General features: G+C 45.0%; 1 protein-coding gene across 1 annotated transcript in view; it reads right to left on the bottom strand.

Moving 5' to 3' along the window:
• The window catches only part of LOC144789783 (matrix metalloproteinase-17-like), a 184,089-nt gene that overhangs the window by 22,526 nt on the left and 144,369 nt on the right, over window positions 1–17,194 (bottom strand). The window contains exon 9 of the mRNA XM_078665354.1: window positions 6,111–6,368. Within this exon, the coding sequence (XP_078521480.1) occupies window positions 6,111–6,368 (258 nt within the window). The remainder of the gene's footprint in view (window positions 1–6,110; window positions 6,369–17,194) is intronic.

Raw genomic sequence — 17,194 nt, forward strand, 5'->3', positions numbered from 1 at the left:
TCACAACTCCCATTCTGTTCTCTGGTGCCGGGCACACAGTGTGGACACTTAAAGCTGTTTCTGTACTCTTGCGCTCTCCTCTCCCCTTCACTGAGTATTGGGCACGCCACCCCTCCACTCCCGGGGCCCCCGTTTTCCAGGTCTGTTCTATTCCCACTCCGGGCCCAATGGGTGACTCCCCTACTATCTCTCTCTCTCCAGTCCCCCTCCGGGCTGCTCTCCCCAGCCCCGCAGTGAGTCCGAGCTCTGCTGTCCTGACTTTCCCTTTCAGCTTCTGCAGCTATGATGCTCTTGTGAGCCTCCACTGCCTCATCCCACTTCTTCATGTACTCATTTAGCTCTTGAAAGGATTTTCGTCCAGATCCCCTCAGATCCACTGGCCATCTAGGGCCCCCAGGATCCCCTCCTGGATCCCCTGCTGTGTGCATCGGGGTGCTCCACTCTCTGGGTATCGGCATCTGACTTGGGGAATTAATCGTATCGTTCCTCCTTGCCGTCCCTGCTCTTTCTCTGTCCTTCCGTACCCGTTCTTCCCCTCTTGCTCTCTCTGGGTCATATATCGATACTATAGGACCTATGGTAACAGGTACCTGTAGTGCAGCTGGTAATCCGTAGGATGTGGCGCACTCCGTTTCTGGCGCTCTTTGTACCACAAACCTCCCGACTACCTGTTGCACCTGACTAGGTTGGGACAGCTCTTTCTTTGCCTCAGGATCCCACTCTGAACTGGGAAGCGGTCCATGCTCTCCTGCATTGCCCCCCTTTTCTCCTTCACTATGCTCGACCTCTCCCCCTGCTCTATTATACGGGGGTGGCCTGTCTGTCAATAATCTGTTTATCAGGCTGTCCTCTGTTTCGCTCTCATCATCTTCTTCTAGGGGGCTTTTATTTCCAGGCACCTCTAACACTGGGTACAGTTTATTTACTTCCATGTTATGCACTCTCCATCTTTTAGCATCCGCATCCCACCTGGCATCCTGCACTGCCCTTACCGATCGTTTCACCCTTTCTTGTCGTCTGTTCATATTCTTTTCATGCGCTGCCCTAATCCATGCATCAAGAGCTTCAAACTGGGTCGGTCTAGGCAAGGGTCTCATTGAGGTCATGACTGATTTTAATCGATGTAACACCTCTAATCTGAACGTCCCGTACTTCGGGAACGTCAGTTCCTCATTTCCTTCCGTAATCTTACTCCACTCTGATATCCAAAGGATCGTATGCAACCCAACATTCACTGCCATGTAACGAGCCGGCGTACCCTCCGGCGGGGCTTCTTCCCCTTCTTCCGATCCCCGCTTCTCTTTTTTAAACACCGCTCTCAGCCATTTAAAACACTTCATAATTATGCGCACAATATCCAGCCTCGCTACTCTGTTTACTTCCTGATGACAATCCACCAATCCTGTCGCGGCTTTGCTAACTTGGCCTATCGCAGCGCGGTCTTTCTCCGGTCGGCCAATCACGTCGCGACACTTTCTGACGTCTTTGCTAGCTGGCCTATCACAGCGCGGTCTTTCTCCTGTCGGCCAATCACGTCGCGACACTTCCTGACGTCACTTTTCTCCGCTTCGCAGCAGCACCCCTCCTTTCTCAACTCGTCTCCCGGTCATGCATGCGTCCCATTCATACACCGAAAAATGACTACTTCCGACCAAGCGGTCACTTCCCTCGACTGTACGTCCACAGTCTATATGTAATTGTCAACACAACTGACGAAATGTCTATCGTCTCTCTGATAGGTTGCTTACACACACAGTAACCTCCGACCAGCGTCCGTTACTCACGCACTCACTCTTACGTTCCCCCTATCTCGGTCTTTCGGGTGATCAATGGTACCTCATGACCCCCTTCACACTATTTGACAATTACTCTGGGTGTCCGATACACCCGAACCACTTAAGCTCTCCTTGAACTTAAGATTTCCACCGGTTGCGCGCGCTCACAACCTGTTCCACAGTCACTCTACAGACATTCCAACTCCGCCAGACATTACAACATAGATACAATACAAAAACACCGCAATCTAACACGCATGACCCTTTATACTCACTCTCGACCGATACTGCTGCTTTTTCTGTCTCACGTCATCCGGATCTTCTTCAGCGGGCGGTTCTTCCGATCATCGATTTCTAGGGGCCTTGGGGTAAGCTAACCTGGCCTAGGTCACCGTCCTCAAGAAGGCAACCATCCTCTATAGCTACCAACTGGAAGAGCGAGATTTTGATCGATACCTTATCACTATTGATCTAAACCCCGATCTGGTCGACTGAACCTTTGTTGCCTGTCTTTGAGGAAGAAAGTGCCTCTCTCCCCAAGTTAGTTCACCCAATAAAGGACCCCGCTCCAAAAGATCACAAACAACTTCTAGCTTTCAAAAGTTTATTGTAAGGATAGGATAAGCTGCAAATACAGGCATCTCAGAATGAGATTCACGAGATACACAGGTCCAACTACATACATGTGCTCTCTGAAAGCCCTCAGACGAGCAACGGAAATTACTAACACAAGTTCTAAGAATAATAAAGCTATCAGCATTGACGCATATCTCTCCTTCATTTAAGTTGGAGGAAAACACACAGGTTAGGCTGTCCCTACCCTGCTCTAGATGGTATCCCTACTTAACCAAATCCCAACCTAACAAAGGTGTCAGCAGTGAATGACCCCCAAGGGAAGTCACTCACTCTAAGTCTCTTGGTGAAAACCTATAGTTCTCCAGTCATGACCCCTCTCTGCCTACCCATCCGCTCTCTAAAGGGTCCTCAGGTATCTGCTCTAACTCCACCCAGGGGTGCTGTCCCTAATACAAAACAGTCAACAACATTTGAGACGCCCCTCATGAGACGCCCCTCACGTGGTGTAGCTTCTGGCTTTTTCCATGCTGCTTTGTATTGGGCCTCATACGTTGGAGTTGACCTTGCTTCTCAGACTCTTCTCCGGCCCGCTGATACCCCTTAAACATTCCAGAACCCTCCTCCATGTCTGGGCCGTCTACTGAACAGACCTCTATTCATATTATTTATAATCGGATCCTCCCTTTTCTCTTGCAGACAGACATCTGCAGCCAAGAACCCAACTCTCATAGACTTCCAAAAAGGTTCGCAACATTTCTCGGCCCAGACATGTACGTGTAAATCAATGTTAAAACATTTCAGGCCTACAGCATTTCTCATAATGATTATAGCATTCAACTTCTTCATTAATTAAAGCATGTTAATACTCTTATTCTATTATTCAGTAAACACATCTATAAATCATGGCCCATTAATGCAATGACCAAAACATTAGTACAATCTATGTCGTGAAAAGAAACACCTTCCCCTTCCCTTCTAGCTCTGGCCCTGAGGCCTACCACATTCTGCGTTTAACCACATGCCATCTTATATTTTAACAGCTACACGACATGGATTCAGGAATAATCACATCTAATAAAATCATATAGTGTCACACATTTCTGTATTAGTTCCACTTCTACTTAAATCTCTACATTAGCTATACATTCAGAATATAATTGCAGATACTATTAGCACTCATGGCATTTCTCCTCATGATTTGTGCTTACTACAGGTAAGTGTGATGCACTCATACATTTAGGTCAGTTTGCGCTCTCTCATGGGTGTTAGGTGTATATACAGAGTTAGCACTAGAATGCTAACAGATTCTAGGGCACTACAGCAATCACCTTTTACAATGCTTAGGAATGGCATAAGTGTGGAAAGAAATGAACGTTACGTAAATACAAGTTACTGAGCTAAAAAACTTCAACTGGAGCACAAGCTGCGTTTCCAATCAGCAGAGTGGCCACGAAAACTTTTCGTTTCACTTGAGCTTTAAGCCAAGAAAAGTCCTATAGGGGAGCTAGAAATAGGTGTGAATAACGTACAATGTTTGTTTAATCAAGCTGCAATTCATCCAGTTGAGTTTTAGGGTGTGTGACTGGAGGTCCCTTCAAAGTGGGCGTGGTTTAGTGGCTTTGTGAGAGTGACAAATGCCGTGGACCTGGATTTGCTGAAACATGTATGTACTACGTGGTTAAAAGGATTTTTTAATTTATATACAACAAGTGTCTGACACGTCGTGGGTGCTTCTGGGCTCTGCAAGGGTGTAGCCGCAGTTCCTTGAGCTGACATTAGGGGCAGTAAAACCACATGCATGCACGGTCCAATACTTCCAGGTTCGATTTATTATTCTGAAACTAATATCTGTTCCATTACAAAAAATATCTCTGTGTCCGTTATAATGTTATCTTTTTGCATGGTCTCGTCTATTCCCCTAAACTGACGGTAAGGTTTACATCGTGTGTTGCAGTGTGGCGCCCTCTTGTGGCCATTTGTTCTGACGTCGTTAAGCTTAATGGAGCACAGGATCCGACTAAAATTGCATTAATTGAGGGCCAGATGTGTCAAAGGTATTTACCCTTTTGTGTCTATGGGGAAAATGTGTTCGTATATAGGACCCTTAGATTTCAAATTCTCCAGATGGCAGTAACACAGAGAGCTGTAGGGTAGGTGTCAGGAAAATATTCAACATACAAACAAGATTTTAGGAAGGGGTTGTCTGTGAACCTGCCTAATGCGCAATGTGCTACAGTCAACAGAAATGTTCCTATTATCACTACCCACTTTTAGTTTCCTGAAGCTGTCATTCAAGACCTGTGTTTTCTGTATCTCTGTCTTTCCTTTAAGCCTGTTTTATCTGTGTCTTGTATCCGTCAATGGCCACCTTATAAAAGAATTTCATATCTAATGTTTTTACCTCCACCTTTATTTTGTCCTTAGAACCTCTGCTATTCTTTTCATGATCAAACCATAAAAATAATCTCAGAAACAAGCGCTTCATACAGAGTAAACAAGGGTTATCAGCTGCAATGAGGCACAATGGGAGGATTTTAAACATCTCAGGCAAAACAAAATCTTGCCTCCTGGAGCGCTCCATATACAGTAAAAAGGGACAATTTTTGGCAGGCTTTTGAAGTAAGTCAGCACCATATCTACATAGTGTGCTAAGACTGCTTCTTTATTATTAGAGGTGGGCGGAATTAGTGACATTTTGGTCACTCCGCTTTACTCCTTAACGTGGAGTTCTGGACAAATTCCGCTAATCGCAGTGTGTTGGAATTTTCTCCCGCGAGGCTCCAGAATATGTGAGCTCCAAAGCACGAGTGAGATTTGGTATCCCCTAATGCGATTTATCTGATGGGGCGGTCATGAGCAGGTGCGGTCAAAGGGCTGCTGTTCAAGTAGATTTACTGTCACTCGACTAGATTTTCTACTCAAGCGTCAGCAAAATCAACTCAAATGGCCGGGCTCTTGCGCAATACATGGTGCCAATTTTTGCGTTGCTTGCTCTACTGGCGATAAATTGGAGCGTGAGCTGCATATTTTCTGTCCGTTGGAAAATTCCACGGAATCTGAGTTTTTCTGTAACTCTGTGGAATTCCACGGAGTGAAAATTCCTGAGTTCCACCCACCCCTATTTATTATGTCTTGTGGAATCCCCTGCTGTTTGCCCTTTGTTACCCCTTGCATTCGCCTCGCTAACCCTGGTGTTGGGGATCATATGGCAGTACTAGGACCAAAAATACACTGGATCTAAGAGCCCTGTTTAATTTCAGTAGACTGCATTCCTACCTTTTAATCTCTGAGCAGCAATGAGTAGGCTGTTGAGTGGCTAAGGATGGAGCAAGGTGTCAACCCATTGATGTCCTCTGGGGTGGGGGAGAGGACATGGGATGTAATTGCTGCTACCCCTCTAGTTTTGGTGGAACCTTGTGAAAATATAATAAAAAAGGAGCTTTGATGTGGGACATAAATGTGAAGGGAAGATACAGAAGGAATGAGAAATACATGTTTCACTACTGACCACACACACACTGCACATCATATGGGTGTGCTTCTTTGAGGGCAGTATATTCTCTGACCTTTTATGCAGGAACCACCTCATGCAGGGAATGAACTATGGCATAAAAGGGAAGGAGCATAAAGAGGAAAGTAGTAGAGTGACTGAGCACGGCAGAAAGACGAAGAAAGAAAAAAGAGTTAATGTTCTCAGGATGAATGATGGAAAATATGTTCAAGAGACATAATTGGATAAACCACTGTAAAGGCACAGACCTTCTGGCCCATTGATGACATCATCCACTGGACTAGGGAGCTGGGTCCATGTCGTGTCTGCCATTGGATATCCGGGGTCCATCTGTCTGGTCACCTCATCATAACGCCAATGTTGTCCATCCTTAAAGAAATAGGTCTTCCAGTCATGAGAGTGTGAGAAGGCCCCGTCAACACCCGCCTCTGGTAAACCGAAGTCCGACACAGGGCGCGGGTACCCATCCTCTGCGCCGTTATCCTTGAACACCCAGTACTGTGATCCTGGGCAGGGGAGAGGAAGATGTGGAGGCAACAGTTAACGATACATTAGGAGGGGGCAGTGTGAGTTCATTGGGTTTGTGTTGAACACGTGTGCAGAAGTCACGCAGAAAGCTTAGGCTAGAAAGAGTTATAGAGAGAGAAAGGGACAGACTCATCAAAACAAATCTAAAACCTATTCTGGCAGAGAGAAGGAAATGGTGAACATTTGGGCAGATTGGGAGCTTAAGAAGTGTTGAGGGTGGGAGAGAATGAGTGTGGGAACAAAGAAGAGGCATATGTTTACTTGTGAATATGTCTGTGCCATGCATATAAATGGCATTCGAGGACTAGCGTCAGAGAACTCTAGTAAAACAACAGAATGAAAAGCAAAACAAGGAAGAAACCTGTGCTTACACAGGTAAGAGCAGTGGGAAGGGAGAAATGCGGGCTGATCAGGACACTGTTGATAAAGAATAAGGTTACTTACCTTTAACCACTGAGTTGCAACTTGGCGCCATTCTAAATGTACATGCTGAGCTTTATTCTAGTGGCTGAGAAATAGCATCTTTTTTAACTGCAGATGAAAACCCTTCGGCTGTCATCCGTTGGAATGGTTTGTGTGACTAGCGCTGCGGACCTGAAACTCACCATGCCCCGCACTGTGGACCCCTAAGCAGTATCCTCTTGGATATGGTTGAATTTGTCATGGGCTGCCAGAGAGTGATGGTTGTGATTTGCAACCTCCACACGTGCCAGTCTGGGTCATGGGTTTATTTTTCCCCAGGAACTAAGTTGCCTGCTCTGCTGGCAAATGCATATTCTGTCGAGAGGTTCCAGCTGGCACATCCATGTATGGTTCTGCGCAGTACTTAATTTGTGCCAGTGTTTGGCGTCGCTACTCATTCATAATGGTTGAGACACTTTCTATCACTCAGTTGAATTTTTTAAGTGAAATGCTACCAGTTATCTACTAACAAAGATCACCATTATCTCTGGCACTCCATGCCTTCTACTGCCCACCTCTGTCACAGATCAGTTTCATTTCGATGCCCCCGTGTCTTCCCTCCCATGCTGCAGGATGTGGATGCACCGCATGAGGGTCAGATCCTGGATACCTACAACAGCGTCAACGTCCCTGGATCACGTGGACTGACTGCCCTAGGTGCATGCGAGAGTCACATGTAGGCAGTCCAACACGGTCTGTGCAGGCCGAGGGTTCTTCTGCCTACTTCCACCTTCAGCAAGGTAGCACTACCTGACTGCTGCAAACATATATTTGCCATGGCTTGTACAAATGGTGTTGAGACTATTGCCCATCTTCTTTTTGTCTGTAGGGCCTACTCAACCCCCCGACGCATTTGTCTATCAGCAATGTGCAAACTGCTAGGTACTAGGGACAGTAAGGTGGCTCAAAGATTAATTTGCACTAGCACTTTGCTGGTTATTTCAGTGGCGGCTGCCACATTTCTGGGGTGGGCATGGGCAATTAGAAGGAAATTTGTACCCTGAGCTCTGATTAATTTTTCCCTCCCATCCCTGATTTTGATATTTGATTTATTGATGTTTTAAATAGTCTGTCAAAATGCTTTGTACATTTAATTTTAGAAAATATTGCTCTTTTTTAACCTGTAAATGTATTATTAACAATGGATTTTTATTGGAGCTTTCAAAAGTATTTTAACATCGAACAAATCTGTTTTATATTGTGCTTTTATGAGTTTTTATCTCGAATAAAGCAAATTTGACTGACTGACTGACTGGCAAACATATATTAATTAGTATTGTTTCCCAGGGTATTTCCAAAGATTTTTTATAGTGGGTGAAGTGCCTCATTAACATATTTTCCATCACACGACACATTCTAAAATTGAATATCGATGGATGAAATGGTGAGACGGCCTGCCAGGTTCAAGCATGTTGCCTGATGGTTAAACACACATGGGCATATTTATCAAAAGGTTGTGTTGCTTTTGAACCACGCAACGGGCGCAACAGCTACGCAACCCTTAAGTTTGGCTTATCAAGCCACACAAGTCCACCTTGCATGGCCCTGAGTGGCTTAATAAATCCGGGGTAATGCAACAGCAGCGAAAATCGCTGCAGTGTGTTACTCTCACCAGAGAGGCGTTCCTTAGGTGGAGAGTGGGTGTTCACATGCATCCACCAATGAAATTAGTTGAATTCCCAGATTTACTATTAGTGGTAGATCTTGGAATGTGCCAAAGGGATACGCCTCCCCAGGTGAGGCATAACAAATTGATATATATTTATTTCTCCTCGTTACTTCCTCTTTCTATGTGAGAAAAATGCGTCAAAAGATTGTTTTGGTGCAGGAAGGTCCTACCAGCAATGCAGGCACCCTTAGTGAGCTGATCTCTTTCGTTAGAGTTAAGTAAATGCAAGATATTCAGGATTATGAGGTGTGTTGGAGCACTGCACTTCCAAGATCCTCGCCACATAATTTCAGCAAGTAAAACATGGCAAATGTGCAAAGAGAAAAATTCCCAAAAGGAGAAAATAACAAAAGGAAATTGGTGCATAAACGCTGATTCCTGCTATTTCCCATTCCACAGAGAGAAACGTGTTATTGGCTGGTAGTACTGCAACCAATAATTACAGTATATCAAGGTAGCTTCAACTTTTAGTGCTGTATTACTGATGCGGTTTCCCCACATCCCCCATCATGATAGCCTAATGGGTTCTTTCGACCTTGGCGGATATGGCGCATTCACCCAAACACTGGAAATTCCCCAATGGTCAAACTCCTCCTTCTCTTGCCTCCATTAGAGGCAGGTTTCACTGATAAAGTCTCAACCTCCTCTGCCATTGGATATGCTTGACATGATAGCCTACTGGACCACAAGGTCACAGTGGCGACTGGCCTCCCTACAAGGCTGAGCTGACCATCTATGTTTTTCCCGGCCTGGGTTTACCATACAAGGAATGGCAGAACGGAGTATTGAAAAGAATAAGCAGCATCCACACACAGATAGTAATGTCCCTCCGCATAAGGGCCATTGGTTCTTTCTAAATCAGAAACAACCGTTCACACAGGGAGTTTATATTTTTTTAAACAAATAAATACCAAGTGTGGTCAAAACAACATGGCACCCATTTAGTATTTCCATCAGACTATAGTGGAGCTAACACACTTTTGCCTCTAATATAATTTTTTAATATCACCGCCAGGCAGGTATCAATCATGAAATTAGGCAGGTGGTCCTCCACCCCGTGATTGGAGGCCACCGCATCTGTTGACCGGGCAGCCCAGCGGGCCAGCTGCGTAACTTTAATTTAACTCATTAAACTTTAAAAGGTGGGTCAGTGCCAGGCACTCATTTCCAAATTGGTCTGGGGAAATCTCACGTTAAGTCAGTGGTTCTGGGATTTTGTTTGAGAATGCACCACAACACTCAGTTTTCATCTGAGGACATATTCACTGGGCATGTGTCTAAATTCAATCTTGGGGCCCATTATGATTGTGCCAGTTTTGTGGCCTGAAAATACTCCCTGTGCCATGCAAGTACATCCACAAATGGCAAACAGGAATTCCAGGGGAAAGGGGAACGACTGATTACTCCTGATTATGGGTTACATGTTATTTGAGAATAACATATGGGCTATGATGCTTGCCGCCTAAGTTACCCATGTTTGCCTCATTTTCATGCAGGTGTTCACATTGATAGTTTGCATGTAAACTATGAGGAAGACTCTCTGTTCCTGAATTATTTGTAACCCCGCTGAAGCCTGTCACCCATGTTAAATCTCTTCTAAGTTCACATGCTGTGCGTTATTCTAATGGTTGGATCAGTAAGTGCTAGATTACTAAAAAAAAATCCACTCTAATGTTGGCGTGGGCTGTATGGGTCCCTGGGACGTTAGCTGCAATGTTGGATTGCACAAGCAGAACCCATTGATGCAGAGAAAATCTCCCCTGGAAGGAGAATCTGAATAGAGATGGCTCGACTTACGAGGATGATTGAGCTCAAAAGGGGAAGAAGAGGAAGACGTTTTCGAAGGGCAAGCACCAGAAGAGAAGGCCACTAGAGCCAGAAATAAAACATTTAATGAAAACGAAAAGATTCTTTGAGGAACCTAAGGCAGTACATAAGACACCTATGCCTTTAGGGGTCAAAAGCTTACACAGGAGATGGAGACTCCTGAAAGTAAAGGCCCACAACAAGAGGTAGAGATGGGTCAGATGAGGAATTTCATCACTCACATTTGGAGGCTGATGTAGAAGAAATGGAGTTTGACTTGCATGAGGAAGAATAGAGACTATGGCAGGACCTGGAGGCAGATTTACCACAGGAGGAGGTGGATATGTATCCCACGAGGGCATCCCCACCCGTTGACATTTCTATATACGGGGTTGTTCAGAATGCAACAGATGTGTGTGGGGTTCAAATGGAGGTTCAGAAGAAGGACGCAGACTTCCCTTTAAAGATTTATAATCCAGTGTATTATAAAAAGTTGTTTTTACTATGTTTCCTAGCAAGCTAGAGCATGATAGGAAGCACTTAATAAGCCAGCAACTTCTGTGGTGGTGACGCCAAGGATAGAGAAGAAATATGCAGCATCAACTCTGGGCTCACAATACACACAACCACAGTAGAGCCAGACTCCTTCATATTTCCAGGAAAAGAGCTCAGTCACCCGCCACTATGGGTGACCCCCACAGAAGGACAGAAAGAGCATGGAGGTGGTGGGGAGGAAGATGGAGGGGGCTTCAGCCACCACGTGGAGGACTGCCAGCTGCAATGCTCTATTGAACAGGTGTGCCCATCAGCACTGGGAAGATCTGAAGTTGCATCTACATTGGAATATCAGAAGAGGGATAAGGTAGTGATTGAGGAGGGGAAAACATTGTCAACTCATACCTAAAATCAGGCCTTGTTTCAGCGGACACAGCAAGTACACAGCTGATCACTGGCATGGTGCTTCCTGCGCATCACAGGCATGCTTGGCTGCACATATCAGCCTTTAAAACAGAGGTTCTGGCTAACATAATAGGCATGTCCCTCATGGGCACCACCTGTTTGGCCTGGAATTTGATCAATCCAGTGACACAGTGGGAGAGGGAACTGGGTGTAGAAATCACAGAGAAGACATGGAAGGCTATCTGGCAGATGGAGTTAAAGTCCTCCCCCTGCAAAGGCTACAAAGAAAATGCCTATAAAATACTAACAAGCTAGTAACTGAACCCCGTACACCTCCACAAGATGTTCTACAGCCCGGAATATTGCTGGGAAGCCTGTGGCGATAGGGGCACTTCCTTGCATATGTGGTGGGCATGCCCGAGAGTCCAGGCCTTTTGGGACAAGGGCTTTACATGGATACAGACAATAGCAAACATTCCTTTGCCTCACAATACCCTCTTCATTCTCCAGTGGACCCTGGGGAACAGACTCCATCCTACGATAACCCCACTGAGGGATATTATCTGCCCACCTTCTCTCTGGCGCCCGCCTAGGCATTGCTCAAATGTGGAAACAACAGCAGGTGCCCATACTCAGCATTTGGTGGGGGAAAGTTTGGATTATATATGCCATGGAGAGACTAACTGCACTGTTTAACAATAGGGTGCATAAATTTGAGAAAACATGGAGGCTATCTGTCACCTATATAAACAGAGAATAAAGAGACGACAGAATTCACATGGCAATGTCGGATGTCCTCCTCCAAAGCTGAAAGTCAATCATCTGACGTGGAGCAGGTGGACTAAGTGACAGACAAACAACACTGAACAGTATTATGTATGTCTATCGAGGGCCATCCCCGTTGCTTTATACTATAACAATTATTTGATGTGTAATGTAAAGAAATGTAATTTTGCTGTGTGTGCATCTTACCCCTAATAAAATAAAAAATAAAGTAGTTTTAAAAAACTGCTCTTTTGTTCGCCCACGCTAAATAGTGTAGGCGGTCAAATGGCTAAACCTCCGACGGCCCTTATTCTTGTCGTATAGTTCCAACCAATCCGTAGGATCTGTGCATTGTTTGGACAACATAATCTAGGGACTTTGTGCCAAGACTGATTTCGGACACCAACCCAGGATATGTTGGGCCTATAGGCCAGCTAGTTCACAGTGCGACCGTAAGCCCCCCTAACCTATCAGTGAGCGAATGGTTTTCTGGCAACCACTGAGCATGACAACCCTGACACCTCAGGGATCGTGGAAACAGTACAGAACCTTTCGCTCAGTCACTAGTGCTTTCTTATTCTCAGAGAAATATACAGAGAATACGCAGTTGGACGTTTTCAATAATATTTATTGAACCAAAGTTATTCTTGCATAAAATACGTGTGCTGCAATGATTAGTAGACAGAAGCAGATAAACATGATTACAAGCACCAAGATCGTAAATAGTAGATATCGTTCTACTGTGCTGCTAAAACAATGTGTGTATGCAGCCATATAAAACAAGGCAGTAATCAAGTTTACTCCTACTATGTGAACCCTGCTCTAAGTGTTCTTAGAGTGTGTGTAGGTGTACAGCCAAGAATCCCCTCAAGAGACGATCCAACCCATTACCAGTTGGGATAGAGTGAAGGACCCCATCTTGGTTACGAACCGGACACCCCTCACGAGATGTCAGACTGCTGCACAGTGATTTCTCAGCATGCAAGGACCTCAGTGTCAGCAGAAGTACCTCCTCTGCTAATCTATCTGGATGCTCCTCTTTGATAATAGAAAGCAACCTTGCGATGTGCATATAGATTAGTGATTTTATGGCTATGTAGATAGCCCTGATGGCCCCATGGTTGAAGATAATAATGACATTTGGACATAGTGAAAAACAAGACCTTGTACATGATATTCAGGGCGCTGTGATAATGTTGTGCGAAGTTAGATGTTTAAACATATTTAGTTTCAGGAAAACAAATCCAACATTGTCATGCACACAAATATGTGCTGTCAAATATCTGCTCCCAGATGCTATATTTTGGCAAAAAAAATCCATTTGAGATATATAGTGTTTTGTTTATATTTTCAACACAATGTTATTTATTAGTGCAGCACTATGTGCATTTTGTATTGCAAATGTGCATGTTGATGCGTTTAAATGTCTATAACCTAAGACCAGACAATATGAATTATTGGGTTTCATTACGTGAAACAAAGGATTATTCATATGAGGTGCAATTCTCAATCACGCCCCGGTATTCAAGTTGATCCAGGATCTCCCTGACTTGTTTCTTTGCCTCAAGCTTAGTTGGGTACTGTCTCTGTTGTTGAGGAATTGGTTTTAATGGGATTCTGTGATGAGGTGACTCATCATCCCACTCACCTGGGCGACCTCAATCTCCATTGGGATGACCACAACGACGCAGTGGTTGATAGTCTCAAACACTTCCTTATCGACTTAACCCTTACCCAAATGTGTAACAGCCGTACACATAAAAAAAAGGTCAATCCTGGATGTAATAATCTCCAAAAGTGACACCATTCAGTTGGTCTCGATCCAACCCTGTGACTGGTCAGACCACTATATTGTCAACTTCTTTATCAATGAAACTCTGAAATTGAACTCTGTTCAATCCACAAAACCAAATATTTGGAAGAGACCTAAAAAAACTCAACCCTAACACTTTACCCTCTGCCTGCTCCAACCTTCTTATGCCCCCTGCAGGCTCCTCCGACGTACTTGATCTCACCAACCACTACTTCAACTCTATGACTCTGTTAATGAATGAGTTTGCCCCCCTACAACTAAAGAGAGTCTCCACAAAAGACTTAGGGGCATATTATCAAGGACAGGCGATACATTATCGCTGCTTTTATCGGCAGGAAACTGCCAATAAAGCGGCGATAATGGCTTTGATAATATGCTCTATGAATTCCAATCGAAGCCCATGTTAGATGTGAAGACATCTAACATGGGCTTCGATTGGAATTCCATAGAGAATATTATCAAGCCCTCCGGAAGCAAGATGGCGGATTGAAGCCGCTGCAGTGAGGTCCTCCCACAGAGATCTCCCTCCTGCGTTACTAACAGCGCACCAACCCAGCTGATCGACCGCGAAAGAAATGAGAAAGCCGGGTACTGAGACCGATCGACTGATGTGACAACGGGCGCCCGAGTGAGCCCGGGCGATCCAGAGGAGTCTTTTGCTTACCGGGATTCGTTTGGCGTTTTTTCAGCGCTCTGTGTAGCTTGCGGCCAACTTCAGATCGACTCAGCTGAGTTCGGTTGGGCGGACTACGGCCGCGGCTTTCGTGGTTTACAATGTACGGCTTGCAGTTGCAGTAAGACGCGGCGGGGGACTGAGCTGAAAAGCCGAGGCGATTGAAGCACCGAGACATGACGAATTAAACTGCAAGCTGAAAGAGGTGAGGTGTAGAGAAGCAGCACTGTTGCCGGGGGTGCTTTTGAGCGGTTTCTATTGAGTTTACTGCGTGACTATTGCAAAGGCTCTAAAAGCTTCAAAAGCTTCAAAACCAGTGCTTTTTAATAGCACCGCTTCTCCTGAAAAGCTCCTGAAAAAAAATCCTGAGAAAAGTACCTGTACGTGTACTGATAGGGGGGTTACTGGCTACTGGCTACTGGCTACTGACTACTGGATCAGAGACTCGTGATTCAAAGAGTGCCGCACTGCTCCTTCCAGCTTCATTCACCCGGCACCAGCGCCCGCACCAGCACCTGCACCAGTACCAGCACCAGCACCTGCAAAAGACTCCTGGCGAGGCTTGGTTTGGGGGTGACTGCCAAAACTGATCACTGCCTACATAATTAAGATTTGGCAAGATAATACAAACGGGCACGAAGGCATACCCTTATGGCTCTCATGGCTCCAAAAAACACAAGGCAGAATAAAGCTCTGCTGAAAGGTACTCCCCTGAAGGAGGGATCAGAAGAATTGAGGAGAGGAATAGATGAAGGGAGAGCACAGTTGCTTAGACCTATCTCACCTGCAGTGGTGGCACGTACTTCTTGCCTCAGTCAACAAGAGATCCAAGCTGGCAAACCACTGCTTAACCCCCCTCCTACTAATATCAAAATAAAGGAGAAAGTGATTTTGTCCAAATTAAAAACCAAAACCAAAATCAAAGACGACGATATTTCTGCAGATACGGCTAATAATAAGACCAAAAAGACTGGCAACATTAGTCGCAAGGCTATTCAACAAGGGGGGCTAAATAATGATGTACTGTCAGGGGGGGGGAGTCAGATTGTAATTCATCAGCAGGGAGTAATTCAAACAAGGTATTATCTGCGCAACCCGCGCAATCTACGAAACCTGTACTGAGTACTACAACCGGACCTCCTGAGGCTTCCACCGGGGGAGCTGAACAAGAGCTGAATACCGATATTGACACTGACGTACCCGATATTAATGTGCCCTTACATACCGATACGTCCCCCGTAGTCACCGCGCTAACTCCTAAATCTACATATGTGCATCTACAAGCACAGACATTGGCGCCACCACCAACTACAACTATAGAAGAGAAAAGTTCCAATATCGATAATGACATGGGGAATACTGAGGCTAACTCAATACAGGAACTTAACTCTAACGACGATGAGTATGAGGAGTTTGTCGAAGGAAAGGAGGGAATGGAGGAAGGAGTGGAGGAAGGGATAGGCAGACGAACTGAGAATGTCCGAGCCCAAACAAGAAAAGAAAAATCCGCTGTCACTAAAAGAAAGGTGAAAGGAAAAGGAAGAGCGAAGAAAGGGAAGACTAAAGAAACAGCAACACTGTTAACAACTTTACTCTCAACTGCTACAGGAGCTATAGGGGAGAACATAATCAAAGACCAAAGTCCTTTACTTAAGTGGATGCAGGTTAAAGGGGGTTCTCAAAAGTTGTCTATTGTACTACCAGGAAAGCACCCCGTAGAAACTGACAACTCACAAGATTATACTTTTCAGACCCCTCTTCGTAAAGGGAACTTACCAAGCTCAGAATCAGCTCCAAATTCAATATCCAATCTGGCACCTACCACTATGGTCTCTACGGACGTTACACCTGTAGTGCTTATACCTACTACTTTATGCAACCAGGCAACTCCATTACCGGTCACATCAGCTACTATTGTTACACCCCTTACATCTCCCGTTACATCTCTCATATTCTCTCCTATTCCTTCTCAAACTGAGACTTCTTCTTCTTCTCTGGATTTAATCTTAAAAACATTAATAGTCCATCACGAAGAGTCTCAACAACATTTTCGCCAACTAAAGGAAGACAATTGTAAGATACATAACTGTCTACAGGAAGTCACTAACAAGCTATGTGGAGTTACTAAAGATATTAAAGAACTACAGCAGAGAGTAGTTGACGTCGAGGAAACATTGGCCACTACTACTGCCTCTACAATAGAACATAAGGAAGACATAGAGACCTTGAAGAACAAAGTCGAGGATCTTGAAAACCGACAGAGGCGCCAGAATCTAAGAATTTTTGGAATCCCCGAAGGGACTGAAGGCTCCGACGCAAGGGCCTACCTGATCCGACTTTTTCAAAATGCATTCCCAGACCTGGGTGACTGGGACTGGGACTGCCAACTCCAATGGGTACATAGAATACCGATTATTTCTAAGAATAAAGAGAGCAAATACCCTCGACCAATTATGGCTTACTTCGGCAACTACTTGCTAAGACAGGCAATTTCATTGAAAGCTCGACCGAATACACCGGTGACTTGTGATAATATAACTTTCTTTGCTAAATCAGACCTTAGTAAGGCTACTATGGACAAAAGATGGGGGCTGCGGAAAATGATAGACTCTTTCAAGTCTAGGGGGGGCTACAGCATACCTCCAAGAACCTGCGCGTCTTAAAGTTATAAATGCAGGGCACACTTATTTTTTCAACAATGTTAAAGACGCGGAGC

The sequence above is a fragment of the Lissotriton helveticus genome, chromosome 1_1 (genome assembly GCF_964261635.1).
Source record: "Lissotriton helveticus chromosome 1_1, aLisHel1.1, whole genome shotgun sequence".
Classification (NCBI taxonomy): Eukaryota; Metazoa; Chordata; class Amphibia; order Caudata; family Salamandridae; genus Lissotriton; species Lissotriton helveticus.